Source organism: Coenobita brevimanus, chromosome 94 (genome assembly GCF_032717465.1).
Source record: "Coenobita brevimanus isolate Jiangsu-jjx chromosome 94, ASM3271746v2, whole genome shotgun sequence".
NCBI lineage: Eukaryota > Metazoa > Arthropoda > Malacostraca > Decapoda > Coenobitidae > Coenobita > Coenobita brevimanus.
This window is the reverse complement of record NC_137047.1, coordinates 13,138,533-13,163,811: the sequence shown is the minus strand read 5'-3', so window position 1 is coordinate 13,163,811 and position 25,279 is coordinate 13,138,533. Positions and strand designations below refer to the sequence as shown.

Below are 25,279 nucleotides of genomic sequence, written 5' to 3'. Positions count from 1 at the left end.
GTGCGGAGATTTAAAAGAATTGTTCGAATGCTGACCTTGACTTGGACTGTTATAATACTTTGTTGACTCATATTTCTATCTTCCTACGCAAATTTCATTGTTGTTAAGTATATAACGGATTTCTTATTGCTTTTGACGATTGTATTGTCGACAAACTCAGTATCATATCTGATAATAAAGAGAGTATCGGTTTAAGCAACAACGAAATCGAACAAACACCTCCAGCCAATCAGAATCTCGGCAGGAACACTGTTGCCATACATGCCTGGCCAGATTAATTGGTATGAGGTATAGTCTCCTCGTTCCTTGGCCGGTGCCTCTAAATAGTCTCATCCTACTTGCGCCACCTGCCACCAGAAGTTAATGTAGCTACTTACCGGTTAGGAAGTGAATTTGAAGAGAATGAACAAGTATCAGCTGGATGAAAAGGCAGTTATATAAATACCTTTAAGTACTCGCCTCCCTGCCCGGTGCCACTAACACAATCTCGCCCAACTTGCGCCGCCTGCCTCCCTTTCTGGCACTGTTCGTCTCTGCTCGTTGTACACAACACGTGCACCGGTGAAGGAAACATCAACATTAATTTGTCTTACATTACTTGTATCATTACTCATAACTGGTTCTTTTAACCACAGGCAGTTTACAGCATACAAGAGTTAAAAGTTTGGTTGTTCTCCCTACGTGTCAAGTGGGGTTGGTGGAGGATTAGTGACCCTCCCTGTAAAACTGTAATGCTGTGTTTTTAAGGCGACTTCTCGTCGTAAAAACACGAGCACTGGAACGGGGTCCTTTTACTAGACCGGATGTAATGCACTAACAAAGGAACAGGGCATAAAAAGAGACAGTATACTGTATCACATCTATTGCTTAAGTTCTACTCATTACAGTGTACATACAACGATATTTAGTACATAGGAGAACAGAGATACAATATTACACTCATTTACATAGACTGATCCAATATATATTAACACGTGGCACAGGGCAGTCGTGGATATTCTTTACTGTCACTTGAATGGAATATTACCTCACTGCGATTGTTAGTTTGAATTAATTATTATGTTACTTGTAGATAATAATAAATGGGGGAGTTTCACTTTGGATCACTGCGATTGGGAGTCTGTGTCGGAGATATTACTATAATAGAGGTAGGTTGCGGATGGCGACACTCGACACTGTCACCAAGTCGCGGGGGCACATCACTTGCCTTTCGGCTCACTCGCGCACCTACCTCTAGTCCCACAGAAAACTCCCTGGTTCCTCAAGGCAGGGGGGGACTGAGTTATTTAACACTTTACACTTCATACCTTGGTTACACGAATTTCTGTTATGCCACTGTTTAATATATCTTTTATAAAACACTGTCACTGTACTTTGGATCACTGTCACTGTATTCTGGGTCACTGTCACTGTCACTGTCTTACCCTTGTTTCCTGGGTTATTAAATCACTGGTACTTACTGTCAGGGAGGCTCCCTTGTCTGGGGCCTCGACCTGAGGGGCGGCTCCTTCCTAGGGCCGCGCTGGTGGGGAGCAGGGAGGCCCTGTGGTCTGGGGGCCTCGACCTGATCGGGGACCCTCGGGGCTAGGGCCGAACAGCCGGAGTAGTTGGGCCTGCTTCCTCTGCTTCCGGGGAGTGAGGGAGCCTAGATCTCCGTCGTTGTAGACTGCGGTGGAGGGCCTGGGCGTCCTAGGACTGCGGGTGCTCAGGGGGAGAGGCGCCGTCAGGGCCGGGCTGCGGCAGCGTCTCCTGTAGGGCTCCGGCAGGGCTAAAGATCTCCCGGGTGTGGGCGGTAAGTCCGTTATCGAGCCTTGCCACCACCCTAGTGCCTCCTCCTGGCCTAGAAGCCTGGATGGCGACGAAGGGCTCCCCGAAGGGAAAGAGGCTAAAGGGGTACTCACACTCTTCGTGGTTCCCTGAGTGTGTCCATAGGTCTGAGTCGGGGCTCTACTTCCCCTATTGTGCACTTTGGCTGAAGCCGTGAACTTGCCCGGCATGCGGGGGGCACCTATAGGGTGATCGAGGTCGCCCTTTCGCCGTGGCAAGGTACCGCCGACGTGGTGTTCCTCCCACAGTAGGAGACAAGCCGGAGTGAGGGGCTCAGGAGCCGCACTCTCTCCAATACGGACAGATCCTACCGTCAGGGAATTCTCCACCCTGGTATGTGCCCCAGCCGAAACTGAGTGTCTGCCCATACGGAAAGCGATTAACGGATGAACAGGTTCACCTGTCCGTTCCGGCAAGAGGCCGACCCCGGGACGCCACTTCCGTAATTGGGTAGCGCTACACGTACGGTAGCAGGGTCTCTCTACCCTGGACCGTATTCTGGCCGTAGCCAAAGAACAACTGAAGAGGGATGCACACAGGCAACTCTCTCTCCTCAGCGTGTTAAGGCCGGAGCCTGGGGTCACCTTCCCCTTTACACACTCTGTCAGGCCGTAGCCTGTGTCTATCTCTCTTTCTCTCTTTTGGCCGTAGCCTTGGGCCTCTTCCTGCCCTAGAGGGTGTAACAAGACCGTCAATATGGTGTTACCTGGGACTGACCTCTTTTCAGTCCCACCCCTGGTCTGACGGTCACTACCCCGCCCGCACAGTAGTTCAGTTTGCCTGAACGCCTGGAGTTGGGGCACTTGCGGGGAATAGGGGCTCGGGGTCGGGATGCCCCGATGACCCTCTTGCCCGGGACTACTAACCTCACCGGTGTGTCCTCCTGGGGTGGTGGTGGGGTGGCGGCTCGGTGGTGGTGTGGGGGGTGGTGAGGTGTTAGGTCCTGCGGCGGGCACGGCGGGCATTTTACTACCCTCCGCGTCGTTGAAGTCACGGCCCCGTGACTGGAGGTGGTAGGTGGTGGAGGTGGCTGTCTGGTAGGCCGGGGTAAGGTGTTGGGTGAAGCTGACCCAGTGCGTGGTGAATTGGTTGGGCTCCTGGTGGGGGCTGAGCGTGAAGTGGAGGAAGGACGGCTGGTTGGTCCGGCGTAGGAGGCGTAGCAGGTGGTCGGTGCCTCTGATTCTGGTTGGTGAGTGGTTGTAAGGTTGCCATCGGACCCTTGTCACCTTCATCTCGGGGAATGGTGCCTAGTGGGGGAGATGAAATTTGAATGCTGGAGAGTGATGGGAGGTTGGTGCTTTTATTTGGGCTAATGTGGTGGGAGGAGCGTTGTCCTTTGGGGAATTGGGAGTTGGGAAAGTTCCAACGTGCTTGGTGGAGGGGTAGGGTTATGGGGGAGGTGTTGGGGGTCGGTGGGGATGGTGGATTTTGGGGTAGGTGTGTGCTGGGTGGAGGTGTCGGGGTGTATCTTGTGGGTGGGCGTGAGAGTCGTCCTGATCTGGTGGTGGTCGTGGTTATGGTGGGTGTGGGTGGTGAGGCTGGTTGAGTGCGTGGTGGTGGTGAGGGTGTACGGTGGTGAGGTGGGAGGATGGTTGGTGGTGCGGTGTGGCGTGTATAATGGGAGTGGTCAAGAGGGAGGACGGTGGTGGGTGTGGGGGTGGCGTGATTCTCGGGGGAGGTGGGCGGCTGTGGTGACGAGGGCGGCCTGGGTGGGGTGGGTTGAGAGGTGGTGGGTGGAGGGGTGTTCGGTGGGTGAGTGTCTGGTTGTGAAGTAATGGTGGTGGTATGAGGTTGTGGTGATGGTGTATTGGGGGGAGGGCTGGTAGGTGGAGAGTTTGAGGAGGGGGGTGAGAAGGAGTAGTAGTAGGAGTCTGGGGGGTGATGTTGAGGAAGGTCAGGGTGGCCAGGTGTGCGGGCCAGGGTGGAGGTAGGCTTAGTGCAGGGGTGGGTGGTGTCAGGTGGGTTGAAGGGGCGCACGTGGCGGTTTCTATATGTGTGGTGTTGCCCCTGTTGATCCACGGTGACTTGGTATGGGTTAGGTACTCGCACAATTTTGTAAGGTCCGGTGAATCGGGGGGAGGTCTTCAGTGGGGTAGGGAGGTTTGCAACCACAACAGATTGGCCAGGTGTGTATGGGTTGGAGTGGGTTGTGTCAGGTGCTAGATCTTGTTTTGAGTGTAGGTGGTGGAGGCGGCATTTGAGGTGGTGGAGAGGGTCAGTGGTGGAGGGTGGAGCGGGCGGTTGTAGGTGGTGGCGGAGTGGCAGGAGTAGGGGTGGTTCCCCGAACACTCTCTCGTGCGGGGTTATTCCATCTTCTCTTGGGCACGTATTTAACCCCCATTGTATGATCTTGACGTGTGCAGGCCAGTCTTCATTTCCCATTTGCGTAATGCATGTGCAGACCTGATTCATAAGGGAGCGATGGCTTCTTTCGCATACGCTGTTGCCTTGGGGCCAGTAGGGGGATGAGTGAGAGATGTTGTATCCGAATATGCTGGCTAGTTCTTCCCAGATTTTTCCCGTAAATTCTGGGGCTTTATCCGAATGAAGGGCCTGTGGAATCCCAAAATAAAGGAAAACATGTCGGGTGAGGGCGTCGGCGACTGACAGTGCGGTGTGGTCCTTGGCGGGGCAGGCGATGATGAACTTAGAATATGCATCCACGAAGGTAATTATGTACTTGTAGCCTGCTTTTGGTGTAAGGGGGCCGACGACGTCTAGGGAGAGTAGTTGCCATGGTTTTTGTGCTGTGACTTTTCCTGTAGGGCCTGGTGTTCGGGTGATGTCTTTTCCAAGGGCGCATGCTCGGCATGATTGTATGATCTTCTTTGCGATGGTGGATGGGTTAGGGGTCCAGTACATATCGTTAAAGATTTGTAGCAGCTTCTTCGTTCCTAGGTGGATGCCGTTGTGGACATGGAGGTGAAGCATGGTGTCGTGGGCCGTAGCTGGGCTGAGGACAATGTGTCCGTTCGGGTCAAAGAGATGTTCGCCATGTGGGTGGAGTTTGTTGAATGTGGTCTGTGGAATCCAAGTTGGGCGTTGTTTGTTAATCCACATTTGAACCAGGTCGGGTTCTGTCTTGATGGCGTTGATTGGGAGACGGGATAGGGCATCGGCGTTGGTGTGTAGCTTGCCTGGTCGGTATGCGATTTCGAAGTCATATTCTTCGAGGGTTTCTCGCCAGTGTATCAGTTGGGCATTGTTTGTATTTGACTGCCGTAGCCACTGTAGGGATTGGTGATCTGTAATGACTACTACGTGGGTGCCTGAGATGTAGGACTTGAAATATTCTAGGGACCAGATGATCCCTAGGCACTCACGCTTTGTGGCCACGTAGTTCCGCTCTGCCGTGTTAAGGGTGCGACTGGCACAGGCGATGATGTGTTCTCTCCCATTTTGTACCTGCGCAAGGACAGCTCTTATGGCGATGAGGGACACATCAGTATACAGGCGGAATGGGAGGCTGTAGTCTGGGAACGCGACTACTGGGGCGGTGGTTAATTTTGATTTGAGGGTGGTAAAGGCCGTTTGTCTTGTCTCGGTCCACAGAAAAGGCTCACCTTTTTTTGTTAGTTCGTGAAGGGGTTTTGCGATGTCAGCAAATTCTTTGACGAATCGCCTGTAGTACGATGTTAACCCCAGGAAGGCTCTGACTTCGTGCACGTCGCGCGGTAGTGGGATGTCTGCGATGGCTCGAAGCTTATCTGGGTCTGGTGAGATGCCCTCGGCATTAATGAGATGTCCCAGGAAAGACACTGATCTCTCTGCCAATATGCATTTCGTTGGTTTCAGTTTAAGTCCTGCTTGGCGTATGTGGTGAAACACTTGCTTGAGGCGGTGAAGGTGGTCGGTCCATGTACGACTGAAAACAATGATGTCGTCGAGGTATGCTAAGCAAGTCTCCCAAGTTAAACCGCTAAGGACGGACTCCATTAAACGGGAGAATGTGGCAGGGGCGTTGCAGAGTCCGAAAGGGAGGACACTGAACTCGTAATGTTTGCCATTCGATGTGGAGAAGGCGGTTTTGTGTTTGTCGTCGGGATGCACAGGGACTTGCCAGTAACCCGACTGCAGGTCTAAGGTGGAGAACCATGTCGAGCCATGTAACGAGTCAAGTGAGTCATCGATGCGTGGCAGGGGAGTGGCGTCTTTGATTGTGGCATCATTTACTCGGCGGTAGTCAACGCAGAAATGCATTGTCCCATCTTTTTTTCTTACGAGTGCCACCGGAGAGGACCATGGGCTAGTAGAGTTGGAGATTACGCCGGCATCTAGCATGTCCTGGACCTGCCGGTCTTCTTCCTCTCGTTGCTTAGGATTTTTCCGTCGTGATGGTTGGCGAATTGGAGGTCCTGTCGTGTGTATCTCATGGCTGAGATAGGTGGTATGGCCAAGGTCGGTCGGGCCTGAGGAGAATAGGTCTTGAAAATCTAGGAGGAGTTGTCGGAGGCTGTTGGTTTGGGTTGGGGATAGGTGTGATGGTAGGGCGGGGAGAGTGGGTGGGTCTGGGGGTGGCGTTTGGCATGGTTCGGCTTCTTCAGTATCGCCGATGATGAGTCCTCTTGGTAAGGTTAGTGGTGTGGTAGCGAGGTTGGCGATACGGATTTCTTGGGCATGTGGGGGAAGGAAGGTGGGGCTTACTAGACAGGAAGAGAGTGGTCTGGTGGGGATGGATGGTGAGAAGAGAACGGAGGTATGGGAAGGTTTGTTCAGTTTTACCCAAGCTTCATGGTGTGGTGGAATGGTGATAGAGGAGGCGACAGTGGCTGGAAAAGATGGGGAGGGATGCAGATGATGAGTGGTGGGTGGTGGTGATGGGAGTCTAGTGGTGTGAGGGGCTGGGTTGGGTTTAGGTGTGTCTGTGGTATGGGACAGGTGAGTGTCTGATGGTAGTGTGTGGGGGCGGGTGTTCTTGTTGTGCCTTCGATGGTTTTTTTTTTTTTTTTTGCTTCTTCTTGACTGCTGGTTGGTTGTGGTGGGCTGGATTGAAGTGGAGGCGGCGTTGATGGCAGTCAATGGTGGCGTGTAATTTCTGGAGGAGGTCCAGCCCTAAATATCCATCATATTGACTGCATGTTGAGTCGAATATGATGAATGGGTGGCTAGTGGATATTTGCTGATGGGTGTGGGTCTGAAGGGCCCGAGTTTCCCCACGGATAGGCAGGGGGCCGTCCCCCGCGTCGACGAGGTTGGCTGAGGTGGGGGAGAGGGGGCCGAATGCACCCATGTGGCGGGAGTAGAAGTGGGAGTAGAGGCACGATCTGGCTGCTCCCGTATCCACTAGTAGACGTGCCTTGACCCCGTTTAGCCAAATCTTGTCGTAAACTGGGGGTCTGTAGTTCTGTGAGGTGGCCCCCACCACCGTGGGGAGGTGCGGGGGCGGGCCTAAAAATCCATCTGTTGTGGAGTGGTGTCTTCTTGGTCGTCGTCGTCTGTTCCCGAGAGAGCGTGCGGCGGTGTGTCGTCTTCCTGGGCGGCGGCGTCTAAAGAGGAGACTTTCTTGCGCCCTTGTTGAAAGCTTCTGCGCCTGCTAGCTTTGAGCTGTTCCCTAATGTCGTGTAGAGGGCAGGTGCGGCTGCAAGCCATGAATTCCCAGGGGTTAATAGTGATGAGGTTTCCTTGTTCCCTGGGGTTTGAGCGCTTCTTCTGTGGGTAAGCTCTAGGGACTGTGGGGGGCAGCTCAGTAGTTGGCTGGTGAGGTGGCAGCTTAGGTTTGGAAGGGGGGTGTTGCCTTGTAGGAAAACGTGTCACCGCGTGGAGTGGCTGTGGTGTGGGGCGGTCGGCGAGCAGACGTCGGACGAGTTGTAGGTCATTTTCCATGTCCCCTGACGGGTCGTAGATTGAGAAATGCTCCCTGACTATGCTGGGGAGGATCCTCAATAGAGCATTGAATGTATGGATATCCCGGGCATTTGGTGGTGCCTCAGGATAGGCAGCGCTGACGAGGCGCCTAGCCTGGGTGAATGTGTCATCCAGGTTTCCGTCGTAGGTGAGGGCGTCGAGTTGAGAGAGAGCGACAACTCGGCCTATTGATGGCGTGAATGCCTGTCTCACTATTTGAGAATTGGTCCCATGACAGTTCTGGGACGATTTTTGGTGCGACACTAGTGATTATTTTACCCAGGTTAGGTAGTGTGACAGCGATCTTTTCTCTGTCTGAGTCGAACCCTATGTCCAGGAGGGGTTTGACCATGTCCAAACATACGTCTATGTCGCACTGGTCCGGGTTGAACCTCGGCAATTGGATGTGTGGTTTGGCTGCCATTGTAAGTTCCCTTTTGTGTTCCTCCATGCGTTACTCGGATCTAGAACCACCGCTTGCCACCAGTGTAATGCTGTGTTTTTAAGGCGACTTCTCGTCGTAAAAACACGAGCACTGGAACGGGGTCCTTTTACTAGACCGGATGTAATGCACTAACAAAGGAACAGGGCATAAAAAGAGACAGTATACCGTATCACATCTATTGCTTAAGTTCTACTCATTACAGTGTACAGTACATACAACGATATTTAGTGCATAGGAGAACAGAGATACAATATTACACTCGTTTACATAGACTGATCCAATATATATTAACACGTGGCACAGGGCAGTTGTGGATATTCTTTACTGTCACTTGAATGGAATATTACCTCACTGTGATTGTTAGTTTGAATTAATTATTATGTTACTTGTAGATAATAATAAATGGGGGAGTTTCACTTTGGATCACTGCGATTGGGAGTCTGTGTCGGAGATATTACTATAATAGAGGTAGGTTGCGGATGGCGACACTCGACACTGTCACCAAGTCGCGGGGGCACATCACTTGCCTTTCGGCTCACTCGCGCACCTACCTCTAGTTCCACAGAAAACTCCCTGGTTCCTCAAGGCAGGGGGGGACTGAGTTATTTAACACTTTACACTTCGTACCTTGGTTACACGAATTTCTGTTATTCCACTGTTTAATATATCTTTTATAAAACACTGTCACTGTACTTTGGATCACTGTCACTGTATTCTGGGTCACTGTCACTGTCTTACCCTTGTTTCCTGGGTTATTAAATCACTGGTACTTACTGTCAGGGAGGCTCCCTTGTCTGGGGCCTCGACCTGAGGGGCGGCTCCTTCCTAGGGCCGCGCTGGTGGGGTGCAGGGAGGCCCTGTGGTCTGGGGGCCTCGACCTGATCGGGGACCCTCGGGGCTAGGGCCGAACAGCCGGAGTAGTCGGGCCTGCTTCCTCTGCTTCCGGGGAGTGAGGGAGCCTAGATCTCCGTCGTTGTAGACTGCGGTGGAGGGCCTGGGCGTCCTAGGACTGCGGGTGCTCAGGGGGAGAGGCGCCGTCAGGGCTGGGCTGCGGCAGCGTCTCCTGTAGGGCTCCGGCAGGGCTAAAGATCTCCCGGGTGTGGGCGGTAAGTCCGTTATCGGGCCTTGCCACCACCCTAGTGCCTCCTCCTGGCCTAGAAGCCTGGATGGCGACGAAGGGCTCCCCGAAGGGAAAGAGGCTAAAGGGGTACTCACACTCTTTGTGGTTCCCTGAGTGTGTCCATAGGTCTGAGTTGGGGCTCTACTTCCCCTATTGTCACTTTGGCTGAAGCCGTGAGCTTGCCCGGCGTGCAGGGGACACCTATAGGGTGATCGAGGTTGCCCTTTCGCCGTGGCAAGGTACCGCCGACGTGGTGTTCCTCCCGCAGTAGGAGACAAGCCGGAGTGAGGGGCTCAGGAGCCGCACTCTCTCCAATACGGACAGATCCTACCGTCAGGGAATTCTCCACCCTGGTACGTGCCCCAGCCGAAACTGAGTGTCTGCCCATATGGAAAGCGATTAACGGATGAACAAGTTCACCCGTCCGTTCCGGCAAGAGGCCGACCCCGGGACGCCGCTTCCGTAATTGGGTAGCGCTACACGTACGGTAGCAGGGTCTCTCTACCCTGGACCGTATTCTGGCCGTAGCCAAAGAACAACTGGAGAGGGATGCACACAGGCAACTCTCTCTCCTCAGCGTGTTAAGGACGGAGCCTGGGGTCACCTTCCCCTTTACACACTCTGTCAGGCCGTAGCCTGTGTCTATCTCTCTTTCTCTCTTTTGGCCGTAGCCTTGGGCCTCTTCCTGCCCTAGAGGGTGTAACAAGACCGTCAATACGGTGTTACCTGGGACTGACCTCTTTTCAGTCCCACCCCTGGTCCGACGGTCACTACCCAGCCCGCATAGTAGTTCAGTTTGCCTGAACGCCTGGGGTTGGGGCACTTGCGGGGAATAGGGGCTCGGGGTCGGGATGCCCCGATGACCCTCTTGCCCGGGACTACTAACCTCACCGGTGTGTCCTCCTGGGGTGGTGGTGGGGTGGCGGCTCGGTGGTGGTGTGGGGGATGGTGAGGTGTTAGGTCCTGCGGGGGGCACGGCGGGCATTTTAAAAACAATTAACTCTAAGCCCGTTTGGGATACATGGCGTCTGGCAATGAATGAAAAATGAAAAGTTTTTACACCCTTCACATACGAAGCTAAACATTGGCAACGATGTCTACGGTATATATCTTCAATACGAGCCCAAACACTTGGCAGAACAAGGCAATGGGAACTATAATATTGTTACGTCCCCGTCCCTCACTGTTACAGGCTCCAACAGCAGTAGTTCCGTGTAGGAGGGACGTTGTCCAGTGAGTTGTTCTTAGAGACAACAACAAAGATCAGCAGAGGCCTTGAATGTAAACAAGCTTCTCACGTTCGTTGTCTTTACCAGATAATTACACGGTAGGCTCGCCAACTACACTCCACAGATATCACAAGTACTAGAGCTACAGTACTTTCGCAAGGCCGCAAGTCAAACTAAACTCCAAACTCCTCTGTTCTCTCCTCCTTCCTTATAATTATAATATTGCATTACACTCGAATATTCGAGTATACTCTAGCTACCACAGTTACCAATCAGAGACGTCCACAACATGCCGGAGCTTCCTTACACTGCATAACTATCCATCTATCTATCTATAGCCCGACGCCCTAATCCCGCAAAGGGTGGCCACAGACAAAACACCTCCAAGTCGCTCTGTCACCCACCATTTGACTACCCTCCCCCCAACTCTCCCCCCCCTCCCTCATATACCTCTCAACTCCATCCCTCCACCTCATCCACGGCCTACCCCTCCCTCCATCTCACCTACATACACCCTCTTAGTCAGTCTTTCATTCTCCATTCTCTTCACATGTCCAAACCACCTCAGTGTATTTCTCCTAATCTTCTCAACCACATCCACATCCACCCCACAACGTTCCTTCACTTCTTCATTCGTCAACCTGTCCCTCCACGTCACTCCACATGCTCCTCTCAAGTAACTGCATAACACTCAGAATTATTTAGCATACACACCAAGACAGAATTACATAATTTAACAAACAATCACATAAATAAATCATTATAGAGAAAAAGAGCACAAAAATTAATGTACAACTTACAAAATACCTCCGCTCATAAATAGCAGGTTACTGGCAACTCTGACACGTAGCGGAAAAATTCGAGAGTCGTCGGGAATACTCCAGCACTACATAACTGGCCAATCCCCCTTCTCAGCAATATATTGTAGGCTGTGTACATTGGAAATAGGGGAGAAAGAATGACAATAAGGCATGGAGGGAATTGACAAATAAGGAAAATCTTACTATTGTTACAACCTTAAATTTTCCCAGGGCCACCAACATCCAAAGAAGCCAATGAAGAAGAGGGGATTAGATAGATGATCCAGCAAATACTGAGCTAACTTATGTGAATTAACTGTATCATGGTGAGTATTTTATATCTTTGTCGAGTATCTTAAAGTGTTGTGGCCGCACCGATTATTCAAATATTCAACCAGTGGAGCCAGAGGAATAGCTACGAAGTTGTCGATTTTACTGGTTCACGACTAAAACCTACATATCGAGCTTTAATACGCTTTCTCTCAAAACTGAGTATCTTATTCCTAGTTTTACATTACAGAGTTATAATTTCTGCGCAGAAAACTCTGGAAAATGTTCTATCTATCTATCTATAGCCTAACGCCCTAATCCCGTAAAAGGGTGGTCCCAGACAAAACGCCTCCAAGTCGCTCTCTCACCCACCATTTGACTACCCTCCCCCCAACTCACTCCCCCCTCCCTCATACAGTATACCTCTCATCTCCATCCCACCACCTCATCCTCGGTCTAACCCTCCCTCTCCCTCCCTCCACCTCACCTACATACACCCTCTTAGTCAGTCGTTCATTCTCCATTCTCTCCTCATGCCCAAACCACCTCAGTGTATTTCTCTTAATCTTCTCAACCACATCCATATCCACCCCACGACGTTCCTTCACTTCTTCATTCGTCAACCTGTCCCTCCATGTCACTCCACATGCTCTTCTCAAGTAACTCATTTCCACTGCTCTCACTCTTGACTTGTTCCCCTCTTGCAAGATCCACGCCTCGCTTTCATACGTCAGGGTAGAGATCACAATCCTATCATGCAGTGACTTCTAAACTTCCATACTCACCTCCCTGCCAACAACCTTCCTTCCCTGCTGTACCCTTTCATGCACTTCATCCCCCAAAGTTTCATCCGTACGCATCACACAACCCAAGTACTTGAATGCACTCACATTCTCCATATCCTCACCATCCAACCTCACTGTACATTCTGTGACTTCATTCCTCTCAAACACCATAACTTTACTTTTGTTTACATTATCTTTCAGATTCCTCCTCCTACACACTGTCCCAGATTCATTCACCAAACCTTGCAACTCCCATTCATCTTCACTCAACAATAATGTATCATCAGCAAACAGCAACACTGGAATCTTCCAAATCTCACCCTCATTCATTAAAGCCACCCCCACATCCACTGCCCTACCTTGCACCTCCTTTACAACCCCATCCATGTATATATTAAACAGCCATGGAGACATCACACAACCCTGTTTCAGTCCTACATTGAGATAAAAGAACTCACTCAGCTCACCATCCACTCGCACCGTAGCCCTAGCTCCTTCGTACATACTCTTCACAGCACTCAACAATTTCCCCTCCACTCCATATATTCTTAATACCTTCCACATACCTTGCCTATCTATTCTGTCATAAGCTTTCTCCAAGTCCATCAAGGCAGCATACACTTTCTTTCCCTTCTCTAGATACTTCTCCACTAAACATCTTATAACAAATATCTGATCTAAACACCCTTTTCCCTTCCTAAATCCCCCTTGTTCTTCTCCAACTAGCTCCTCTGTCATATGCCTAACCCTATCAATTAGTATTCTACCATATACTTTACCAGTCACACTAAGAAGGCAAATACCCCACATACTTCTCTCTCCACTTTTCCTTCGTATATAGGAACAATTATACCTGATTTCCAGTCCTCTGGAACCCTTCCCTCTTCCCAAGCCAATCTACACAACTTCCATATCCACTCCACAACTATCTCACCCCCATACCTCAGCATTTCACCACACACTCCGTCAATTCCTGGGGCCTTGCCCAACTTGATCTTCTTCATAGCTTCCATTACTTCCGCCATACTGATCTCTTCCTCCCTCCTCTCGTCTCTTCTTCTCCCAGCCATTCCCCAACTGCTTATACTCGCACTGCTCTCACTTTCTACATTCAACAAATCCTCAAAGTGCTCCTTCCATCTCCTCAATTTCTCTCTCTTCTCCACCAGCAATCTGTTATTCATATCTTTCACTCCCGTACTATTTCCCCTGTCACACTGCCTTACTTTCTTTACCTCCTTCCAAAACAATTTCTTACTCTCCCTCCATTTCACACTCAGATTCCTCCCAAACTCTTCATCCACTTTCTTCTTACTCTTCTTCACCAGTCTCTTCACCCCCCTTCTCCTGCTTACATATACCTCTCTCTTCTCTCTCTCATCTTCTCCCCTACCTCTGCTCACTAACCATTCACTATATGCCTTCTTCTTTTGTTCCACAGCTCGTTTCACCCCATCATTCCATCATGCTGTCCCTTGCACACCCTTGCATCTCCTCCTCACACCACAAACCACCTCACACGCAGCGCCTATCTCTTCTGTGAATATCTTACATACATCTTCCACCCCTTCCATCTGTTCTAGCTCATACCTTCCCAATTTTTCTTCCACTATGCTCTTATACTCAGCCATTTCTCACTCTCTTGCAATTTCTCCACTCTTGTCAGAGGAGCTGTTTCCTCCTGTCTTCCCCTTCGTCTCCTCAACCATTTTCTTTGCAGCTTTACCTTGGCCATCACTAAGTGATGGTCAGAGACTCCATTTCCCCACCCTCTCCACAATCTTGCATCCAACACTTGTCTTCTCATTCGCTCATCCACACACACATAATCTATCATTGCCTTTCGTTCAACAAGCTCACCATCCATCCTCCTCATTACTCTCCATGTATATCGGTGGATCATCTTATGGCGAAAGTAGGTGTTGGCTATTGCCAACCCCTTACCAGCACAGGTGTCCACCAAAGCACTACCATTCCCATCTACTTCAGCTGGCACACCCCACTGACTAACCACTCCATCCACTCGTCAATTCTCAACTTTGCCATTCATGTCTCCAATCAAAAACACTCTCTCTCTCCTCTCAAATTTGTCCATACATGCTTCTACTCTCGCTCAAAACTCATCTTTCACTCTTGCCACTCGGTCCTCTGTTGGGCAATGTTACAGTAAATATTATCTATCTATCTATCTGTTGCCAGACACCATAATCCCGTAAGGGGTGGCCATTTGACTTTGAGTTATTTGTTTTACAGGGAGGGGCACTAACCCTCCTGAAATGCATGATCTACAGCATAGTGTCCCCAGAAACTCACCGACACCTCCACCCGGACCCACGGAGTAGCTGCAGCCGAACCACAGGATGCAGTGCGACAACGGCACAAGTCAGCCCAGGCCGTGCGCCCCTATAGAACTCAGCCGCTTCACCGTCGCCCTAGCAGGAAGACGACACTACCTTCAGGAAGTGGAACCGCCAGTTCAGATCGGGGTGGAGCTGTCTGTCCAGCTCCGACTAGCGCCCCTCAGGAGACGGCCAATAGCTGCTCCCGCCTTCTGCAGGAGTGCGCTGATAGCCGCTCAGAAGGTGCCTTCTCTTTAGGGAAGGTCGATAGCCGCCCGCCCCTCGTAAGGGAATCAGTGTCTCACTGACCTGAGGGTAACAAGGAGACGGCCGATAGCCGCTCCCGCGTTCGTCAGAAGGTGTCCTTCCTGGGACTGCCAATAGCCGCCCAACACCCCCTCCTGCAGGAGATGGCCAATAGCCGCTCCTCCCCCTGGCAGAAGATGGCAAGTGACCGCTCCCGCCTTCGTCAGATGGCTGATAGCCATTCTCAAGGTGCTGCCCTCGAGACGGCCGATAGCCGCTCATTCCTCCAGCAGAAGGAGACGGCAAGAGGCCACTCCCGCCTTTGTCAGACGGCCAATAGCCGCTCCGAAGGTACTGCCCCAGAGACGGCCGATAGCTGCTCATTCCTCTGGCAGAAGGAGACGGCATGAGGCCACTCCCACCTTTGCCAGACGGCCGATAGCCGCTCCAAAGGTGCTGCCCCCGAGTCGGCCGATAGCCACTCACCCCTCCGGCAGAAGGAGATGACAGGAGGCCGCTCTCGCCTTCATCAGATGGCCGATAGCTGCTCTGAAGGTGTCCAGAGGCGCGCTGATTCCCCCACTCAGGCCACAACCAATAGCCGGGCCTTGGCGCCCAATAGTTGTGCCCTTGGGCAGCCATGGCCAATAGCTGGGCCCCACGGGCAGAGAGAGGTGCAAGCAGTGTCACCGCCCCAGCGTGAGACAAGTGCCCAGACCTCCAGCACAGAAGGACCCCAGGGAGACCCTAAAGCTTCCCCCGGCCTCTGCTCTTTACGCCTGGCCCTGGAGAAGACCCACCTGACGGACCCTAATTCAGGTCGGTGCCGCAGCCCCTCCCTGACGGCGCCCCTTGACTCTGGGGGCCGCAGTCCTCGGGTGCTCCAGGCCCTCCCCAGGACGCCCAGGCTCGATCTCTCCACGCCCCAGTGACGGAAAACCTCCACCTCCGGCCGAGACCTGAGCCAGAGATTCCTGGACCTGTTTGGCCCCAGTCCTGACGGCCACACTCCTGTACCCAGCCCAAAGACTACGGGCCCCTTCGCCACCTGCACCCCTGGACGAAAGAGGGGGCCCCTGCGAGTCGTCCCGTGCCCCCTCGGCACGCCCTTCCCTGGCGGTGCCCCTACTCCGGCAGAGTTGTCGCCGGCGTGTCTCCCCGCCACCCCCACCAGATAAGTGACTTATGTTAAGTGTGATGTTGCCCCAGAATTAGTGTAACAGTGATACAGTGACTTAGTGTATGTTGAATACCGGGGCGAGTGATATCACGGGCGGATTAATATGGACGAGTGCATAGACTAAGTTCTGGAGAATCAGACTCACGAGTGACGCCCTTGTATAAAATCAGTAAGACTCCTACCATGAGAGATTCTCCATAGTAAAATATCCAAACATCCTTTGCTACCAGGAAACAGTAGAGAAAAAGTGTTAGTAATATCCTCCCGCTCGTAATACCGTAAGCACAGTAAATTCCTAGTGTCTTCTGCCCTCCCTTAAGAAATCTCCTCTCAGCAGTCAGTGTGTATGTAAGAACCTGGGCTAGCAATATAATCAATTGTCAAAATCCCTTTGCTATCAGAAAACACTAAGTTAGAGTCCGTAACATCAATTCCCTCCCAATATTACTATAACTTTGATCTGACCCTTCGCGCGTCACCCCCCCCCCCCGTGTGAGACCCACTCCTAGGCTCCCACACGCACCGCGATCCTGTATTCCATGTACACCTGTGCACTAAACTTACAGTGTTAGCATCAGTGTCTGTTAAGCCAGTATCCTGCGAGATAATAATTATCTAGTTAAGGTTTTATTTTCTGTCACATACTGTGTTGTATTATCTGCTGTTTCTGTCCTGTGTCTGACTGTGGTAATATACGTGTAAAGGTTATTGCCTGGAGTTTTTGTGTCCTACCTCTCGTTATTGCACTAAGCCCCGGTCTCGAAAGAGGACCCCGCTACACGTTAGGCGTTCTAGGACCGAGGAGTCGGGCCTTTTTCATCTAGCATTACACCTCCACCAACCCACTTGCTGACACGTAGGTGCATGGGTGGTTTGGTTATACGGTTACCACCCAGCGTTGTAAATGGTTTCTTGGCTTACAGGAAACCATTTGGCTTGTCACTCAATGTAAAGCCACCTGTAAAGGAAAGAAAAGCATTAACAAGTGACAGGAAAGATGGGAGAAATAGGAAGAGAGGAGGGCAGGCACAGAAAAAGAATGATAAAGGCTAAGGAAGAAGTAGGCAGCACTACATCAAGTGAGTGGATGATGGTCGCCACCACCTACCATCAACAGTAAATTCGAGTACTGCATTTAGAAAGTCCTTCGGAAAAAAAAAAAATCTGCAAGAATATAGACAGATGGTAGCTCTACACAAAAATTATAATACCTATAAGTACAGATGGACGACTGATAAAATGGCTAATATTCCTTGAAAAGTACTGACTGTAGCTAGACTATACTTTCCTTTATTTCTGTTCACAGAAGCCTAAGCTTTCCCACATGACTGAAACGCCCCCTTTGTAACTTGTTAATATATGATCACATAACTAAATGAACCTGTACTGACCCCTTTTGCTGGGTCTGCGTGGATCTAATGATTTCAGGACACAATTTTAATAAAGTTTATATACAGGTAAACGGCCAAATGGGGTCCTGTGAGCTACAGCCTTCTGCTGAGCCTGGGTTCTTAACTTTCTTTCTGATTCTTACTCCTTGGGGATGGAATGATCAATCGTTTAACTTTGCTCACCACACCCAACCCACAAAACCACTGCAAAAAATGTAACTGAAGATTATAACTGAAAACAATGCAATTAGTTACACACACACACACACACACACGCACTCTCTCTCTCTCTCTCTCTCTCTCTCTCTCTCTCTCTATATATATATATATATATATGTATGTATATATATATTATATATATATATATATATATATATATATATATATATATATATATATATATATATATATATATATATATATATATATATATATATATATATATATATATATATATATATATATATATATATATATATACACACACACAGTGGTAGAGTGTGCGTTTCATACACGGGTGAACCAGGGTTCGCGCCCCGCCAGGGTAATTAACTTTGGGAGTGTTGTGTTCACCCGGACACGTACTGCATTGGCGGACACATGGGGTGCTGTGGTTGAACCAGTGTTGCATACTATAAAGTATGCTTGCACTCAGTCGGCTTGCGCAGGCCGATTACACTTGGTTCACAGACTACACACACATCCAAAGCCACTCCAACACTACAGTTACACTTACAAGCACTTCTCACCCTACATACAATCTCTACGAGACAGCCTAAGCCACTTGGTAGAGATATATTGGCTGTAACGACTCCGGTCGGGATTTGCCGGTCCTGCAGTGGATACTCAAACCGCTGCTGCTGCTGCTGCTTATATATATATATATATATATATATATATATATATATATATATATATATATATATATATATATATATATATATATATATCCCATGGGATGCATAGGGCCTCGATGAAAACTGGTCTAACCATGGACTTGTAAATTTTTATTTTAGTGTGTAGGCTACCGAAAGCATATTATTATTCCAAACAGCTTCCAATAGTTCGCCAAGCCTGTCTAATCCTCTCCTCAGTTTCATTGTTTAATGATCCATTAGATGATACAATAGTTCCCAGATATTTAAAATTTTCTACATTCTTCACATTATTCCCAGTTACACAATGATTTGATTCTCCACGTTCATATCAATAATTTCTGTCTTTCCACAATTTATTACCAATCCCACTCTTTCTCTTTCCTCCACCAGACAATCAAGCACCCTCTGTATCTCGTAAATACTTCCGCAAATCAGTACAATATCATCAACATAGTCCAAATCCATCAGCCTCTTATTTTCTTTCCAGTTAATTCCTCCACCTGTTCTCCTTACAACCTTTCTCATAATATATATCCATAATCAAAACAAACAGCAAAGGCGAAGGAACTCCTCCTTGAATCACTCATGATCTAACTTAAAATGGATTACTCAAGGAACCACCCACCATTACCTTACAAAAAGTACCTTCATGTAGGCTTCTAAATAATATTTACAAACTTTTCTGGAATATCATATAATCTCATAATTTTCAACATAGCTCCACGTGAAACACTATCAAACGCCTTTTCAAAATCCACAAAACATATATACTAAGTGGCATTTTCATCTCATAAGCTTGTTGCATTAGATGCCTTACAATAAAAATCTGATCATTACAACCTCGACCTTTTCTGAATCCAGTTTGTTCTTCTCTTAAAATTTTATCAATTACTGGTTCTATTCTGTTCAACAAGACATTGGAAAAGACTTTTGCAACCATAGGCGTCAAAGTTATCACCCTCCAATTTCCACACACTTCAATCTCCCTTTTTTGGTATTTTTATAATCACTCCATTTTTCCAGTCTTTTGGAATTCCACCATTATCCCATAATTCCCCCCCCCCTTTTTTTTTGGTATTTTTATAATTACTCCATTTTTCCACTCTTCTGGAATTCCACCATTATCCCAGATATATATATATATATATATATATATATATATATATATATATATATATATATACAGTATGGAGCCTCTGTGGTACAGTGTGCGTCTAGCACGCTGGTGGGCGGGGGTTCGCCTCCCCGCCAGAGTTGTAAAAACTTTGGGAAGCGTTCACCAAGCCACTGACCATTTTGGCGGACACAAGGGGTGCTGTGGTTGAACCAGTGTCGCATACTAGTATGCTTGCACCCAGTCGGCTTAAGGCGGGCCGATTACACTTGGTTCACAGACTACACACACATCCAAAGCCACTACAACACTACAAGCACTTCTCACCCTACATACAGTCTCTACCAGACAGCCTAAGCCACAAGGTAGAGATACTTTGGCTGTATCGTCCCTGCTTCGGTAGGGATAGGCCGGTCCTGCAGTGGACCTTAGCGGCTGAAGATGATGATGATGTTTATATATATATATATATATATATATATATATATATATATATATATATATATATATATATATATATATATATATATATATATATATATATATATAGATAGATAGATAGATAGATAGATAGATATATTATTATATATTATTATATATATATTTATATAGATAGATAGATAGATAGATATCGTTTACAAAGGCTCCAACATACGTCGGCCTTGGTCACCTAATGGCTGCTGACGGCTCTCTAATCCCTGAGATCGCACTCTATGACCTCGTCCCAGGTCTTTTGTCGTTGTCCCCCTCTTAACCCTCCGACGTTCACACTTCTCACGTTCCACATCCAACTGTCATCCTCCATCCTCTCAACATGCACAACCCATCTCAGTCTACAGTCTACCCCTCATCAAAACACCAAAACATTCCAGTCCCACCCTAATTCCTCTCAACACGCCCAACCCATCTCAGCTTACCTCTCCTTATCACAACACCAGTATATTCCACTCTCACCCTTCCTTTCAATTCCTCAATCGCAACCCTAGCACCAGGGGCGCACCCAGGAAATTTCTACGCGTAGTGAGGTGAGGTCAGGTAATCCGAAGGTCACATGCAGGTTTAGAGTCAGGGAGCTGCTGGCTCATTTGTTACTCTTTGTTTGTACTTGCCAATTTTTCATGTTTTGGTGTTATTGAAATAAATATATATATATATTTTTAAAGGACCCAGAGAGCTAAGGGGGGGAGGACCTGGGCCCGGCGGGCCCCCCACTGGGTGCGCCCCTGCCTAGTACCCCACCCCCAGGCCTCGCATTCAAGGACGTCCACCTAATCACTGTCATTTCTTTATTTTTGAGCCTACGAAATTCTCTTCTTTTACTGCCCAGGTATCACCACCATACAGTATTACACTCCTAACACATGCTGCATACAAAGATCCCTTAGCACGGAGAGAAAGCCTTCTCAGTATTAGGAGAGGCAAAAGCTCCCTGAACCACTCCTTACTATACCCACAAAGCTAGCTCCAACCCCACCTCCATAGCATAATACGTACCCCAAATAAACAAAACACACACTCAAGAGACCCTCCAGCAAGATCAATCCGTTCACTCCTGACAAGCTCTACAGTACATGCTCTCTCCGACACACCACGCACCCACGTCAGCATTATTTCGCAGTCAATCTCTGATACCACTACAGCTCTTATGCACCAACTTTTCACAAACACTGCAAAAGATGGTGTTACTTACCACACCCTTGTGGCTAACTGCGCATGTCCACACTCCCTCTTGGTTTGACAGTACCGCCATTAGCCCTAGATATCATCACTTTTGTTTTATCCACATTTACTCTCAAACCCTTGTGCCTCATTCCGTCTCTCCATATCCTGAATTTTTCCTTCACCTCCCTTTCATTCTCTGCAGTCAACACCAAGTCATCAGCATACAACATCTCCCATGGCAGTATATATCTGAAGTCACGTGAGAGAGCTTCAAGCACCATGACAAACAATAAGGGGCTCAAGACTGACCCCTGATGCATGCCAACATTCACGGGAAACTCGTCACTCAAATCTCCATTCACTCTCATCGAGGTATGAGCACCCACATACATGGCCACAACCACTCTAACTAGCCACTCCACGATCCCAGTCTTTCTCATTGTCCACTTCATCACCTCCCCGGGGATTGTCCAAGGCCTTCTGCAAATCTGTCTATCTATCTACCTATCTATTGCCAGACGCCTTAATCCCTTATACGGGGTGGCCACAAACAAATCGCCTCCACGTCACCCTGTACCCCGCCATTTCACTGCCCTGCTCCCAATTCACACCCCCTTCTCTCAAATACCTCTTCACTCCATCCCTCCATCACATCCTTGGCCTTCCCCTCCCTCTCTCCCCCTCCACCTCACTCACATACACTCTCCCCGTCAGTCTCCCACTCTCCATCCTCTCCACATGGCCAAACCACCTCAATGTGTTTCTCCTAACGCTTCCTGTCACATCCACATCAACACCACAACGCTCCTTTATATCCTCATTTGGCAGCCTGTGTCTCCAAGTGACTCCACAGGCTCCTCTCAAATAACTCATTTCTACTGCTCTCACTCTTGACTTGTGTCCCTCCAACAACGTCCAAGCTTCACTGCCATACGTTAAAGTTGGTATCACAATACTGCCATGTAATAATTTTTCACTTCCATGCTCACTTCCCTGTTTCTTATCACTGCTTTCAAAGAACCAGCAACCTTTCTTCCTTGCTGTACCCTTTCAAGCACTTCACCCTCCAAACTTCCATCCTAACTCATCACACTACCCAAGTACTTAAACGTACTCACATTTTCCATTTCCTCATCATTCAGCCTCACTGTACATTCACTGACTTCACCCCTCTCGAAGACCATCACTTTACTCTTCCCTACATTCACCTTTAAATTCCGTTTCTTATTCACTCTCCCAAACTCATCCACCAAGCCTTGCAGCTCCCCTTCGTCTTCACTTAACAACACAGTATCATCTGCAAACAACAGTAAAGGGAGTTTCCAAACACTGCCCTCTCTCATTAGGGCCACTCCAACATCCACTGCCCTACCTTGTATCTCTTTTATAACCCCATCCATATACAGATTGAACAACCGTGGAGACATGACACATCCCTGTTTCAACCCAACCTTCAAAGAGAAAAACTCACTCAGTTCACTATCCGCACGCACTGCAGCCTTAGCACATTCATACATACTCCTCACAGCATTCAACAACTTCCCATCTACTCCATACTTTCCATAATCCTTGTCTATCCACCCTGTCATATGCTTTCTCCAAATCCATGAAGACCACAAATAACTTCTTTCCCTTCTCTAGAAACTTTTCCATTAAAGATCTAAGAATGAATATCTGATTTACACAACCTCTTCCCTTCCTAAAGACTCCCTGTTCTTCTCCAACTAATTCCTCTGTTATTTCCCTAACGCTGTAAATAAGTATCCTACCGTATACTCTTCCTATTACATTAAGAAGACAAATGCCCCTATGATTACCACACACTTCTTTTTCCCCTCTCCCTTTGTACAAGGGAATAATTATACCTGACTTCCAATCCTACGAGAATCCACCTTCCTCCCAGGCCAATCTGCACATCTTCCACATCCATCCTACTACTATCTCTCCCCCATGCGTCAGCATTTCACAATACACTCCATCAATTCCTGTGGCTTTCCCCATTTTGACTTTCTTCATTGCTTCCACAACTTCCATCCTACTGATTTCTTCCTGTCTTCTCACCTCCCTCCTTCTCCCAGCCATTCCCCAGCCACTTATACTCACATTACTTCCATTCTCTATGTTCAACAATTTCTTAAAGTGTTCTCTCCATCTGCTCACTTTTTCTCCCTTCTCAACCAGTAATCTACCATTTTTATCTTTCACTCCCCTACGAACTTCATTGCCACCCTGTCTGACTCTCTTTACCTCCTTCCAGAACATTTTCTTAAATTCCCTCCACTTAACACTCAGATTCCTTCCAAATTCCTCATCCACTCTCTTCTTATTCTCTCTTACTAATCTTTTCACCTCTCTCTTCCTTTCTACACATAACTCTCTCTTCCGTCTTTCAACTTCTTCCACGCCCCTTTTTCTCATCCATTCATTATATGCTTTTTTCTTTTGTGCCACAGCCTGTCTCACCTCTTCATTCCACCATGCCGTTCCTTGCACCCCCTTTCGTCTTCTCTTCACCCCACACACCACCTCACATGCTGCACATATTTCTTCTGTGAATATCTTGCACACACCTTCCACGTCCCCCATCTGTTGCAGTTCATATTTACCCAATCGTTCCTCCATTTCCCTCTTATATTCTGCCTTTTTCTCATCCTCTTGTAGCCTTTCCACTCTCCTTGCATATACTCCTTCCTCCTGGCCTTCCTTTCTTCTATTTCTCCATTTTACTTGGACCTTGATTCTGGCCACCACCAAATGGTGGTCAGAGAGTCCACTCCGCCAGCCTTTATATGCTCTTGCATCCATCACACATCTTCGCATCTTTTCATCCACACACACATAATCAATCATTGCCTTCCTTTCATTCAGTTCTGCAAATCAAGAAAGCAAAATACAGCTCCCTCTACTTTCCTATACATTTATCCACAACTGTATTAAAAATAAAAGTTGTCCCCAGAATACTGTGCGTCATCGTGCATTCTTGGATGAATAATGTTATCTTTGATATAAATCATTTCAGTTTTGTAATATCCAAGTTCTCAGGAGGATAATATTTTCTGACAGGTTGGACATTACTCGGACTTGCTTCTAGCTCACTTGACCATGCATTTGTTTCTTCATCTTGTACAGTTTTTATTTATTTTTGCTTTCTTATTTCAATAAACCAGATCAGTCTACCTCTAAAATGACAGTTGCATCGTAATGACATGAACTATATAGAGTCCTGTCGGCTCTATACCTTTTCCTACCTTTATTTTCGTTTTCATAAACTAGAGAGCGAAAGAAATTATAAAACTTCAAGCCGATGATTACAGCCTAGAATTAAGTAATGGACCATTTTTATTGTTTATTAACCTCCTTTTGCTTTGGAGTTAAGGGAGAAACGGTGTAGCCTGCCATGTTTGTTTAGAACCTACACACGGTTGTCATGATTACGTGAAGTCACACTTCGGATCTACAGTTTGCTGTAGCTGTAAAAACGTACAGGGTAATTCAGATTTTGTAAATGTAAGAAACTGTGATTAACTACTTATTTTCAAAATAATTAGTTTTGTTTATTTTTTTCATTATTCATTCTGCACGTGACCTGTTTACCCTCAGGTATGGCTCCCTTATCCCTAATAGGAAGAGAGAGAGAGAGAGAGAGAGAGAGAGAGAGAGAGAGAGAGACTAACCTGAAGTATCTGAGGCAGCAAATTCCGACGGAGGTAAGGCAGACCGACTGGTGTTCTGAAGGGACGCCAGCCACGGGGGAAGGGAAGGCAGCACACTGTTGGCCCTCCCTCGCCCAGTTGGCCCCGTAGGCACAGCACCGCCCCAGCACTGGTTCCAGGTCACCTACAATACGCACATGGCTCGGTTGGATACACAGCACAGGCATGGATTTGAGAAGGGGCGTGGGGTCATAACCCCCCCTCCCCTATTTTCAGCAGACCAGTAATTAATAATCTTGTAACGAAAGAACAGTGTGATTTACCAAAATATATTCAGTGAATATCTTTCATAAATATTATTATAAAATAATTTCAATGATGAGGATTTAGTAATAAAGTATGTTATGCGGCGTATTCTGAGTCCAACTTCTTGGACTGAGATACGGGTACGGACTTGGGTTCTATTGTTCGGGACCGGGCTAGAGCATGCAAGCAA

At 48.3% G+C, this 25,279-nt stretch overlaps 1 protein-coding gene across 1 annotated transcript in view; it reads right to left on the bottom strand.

The window, feature by feature from the left end:
• LOC145413007 (uncharacterized) overlaps positions 1-25,010 on the bottom strand; it is a 468,549-nt gene extending 443,539 nt beyond the window's left edge. The window contains exons 1-2 of the mRNA XM_080282828.1: positions 24,805-25,010; positions 446-533 (exon numbers count right to left, since the gene is read on the bottom strand). Of these exons, the coding sequence (XP_080138954.1) occupies positions 446-533; positions 24,805-25,010 (294 nt within the window). The remainder of the gene's footprint in view (positions 1-445; positions 534-24,804) is intronic.
• Positions 25,011-25,279: the final 269 nt, after the last annotated feature.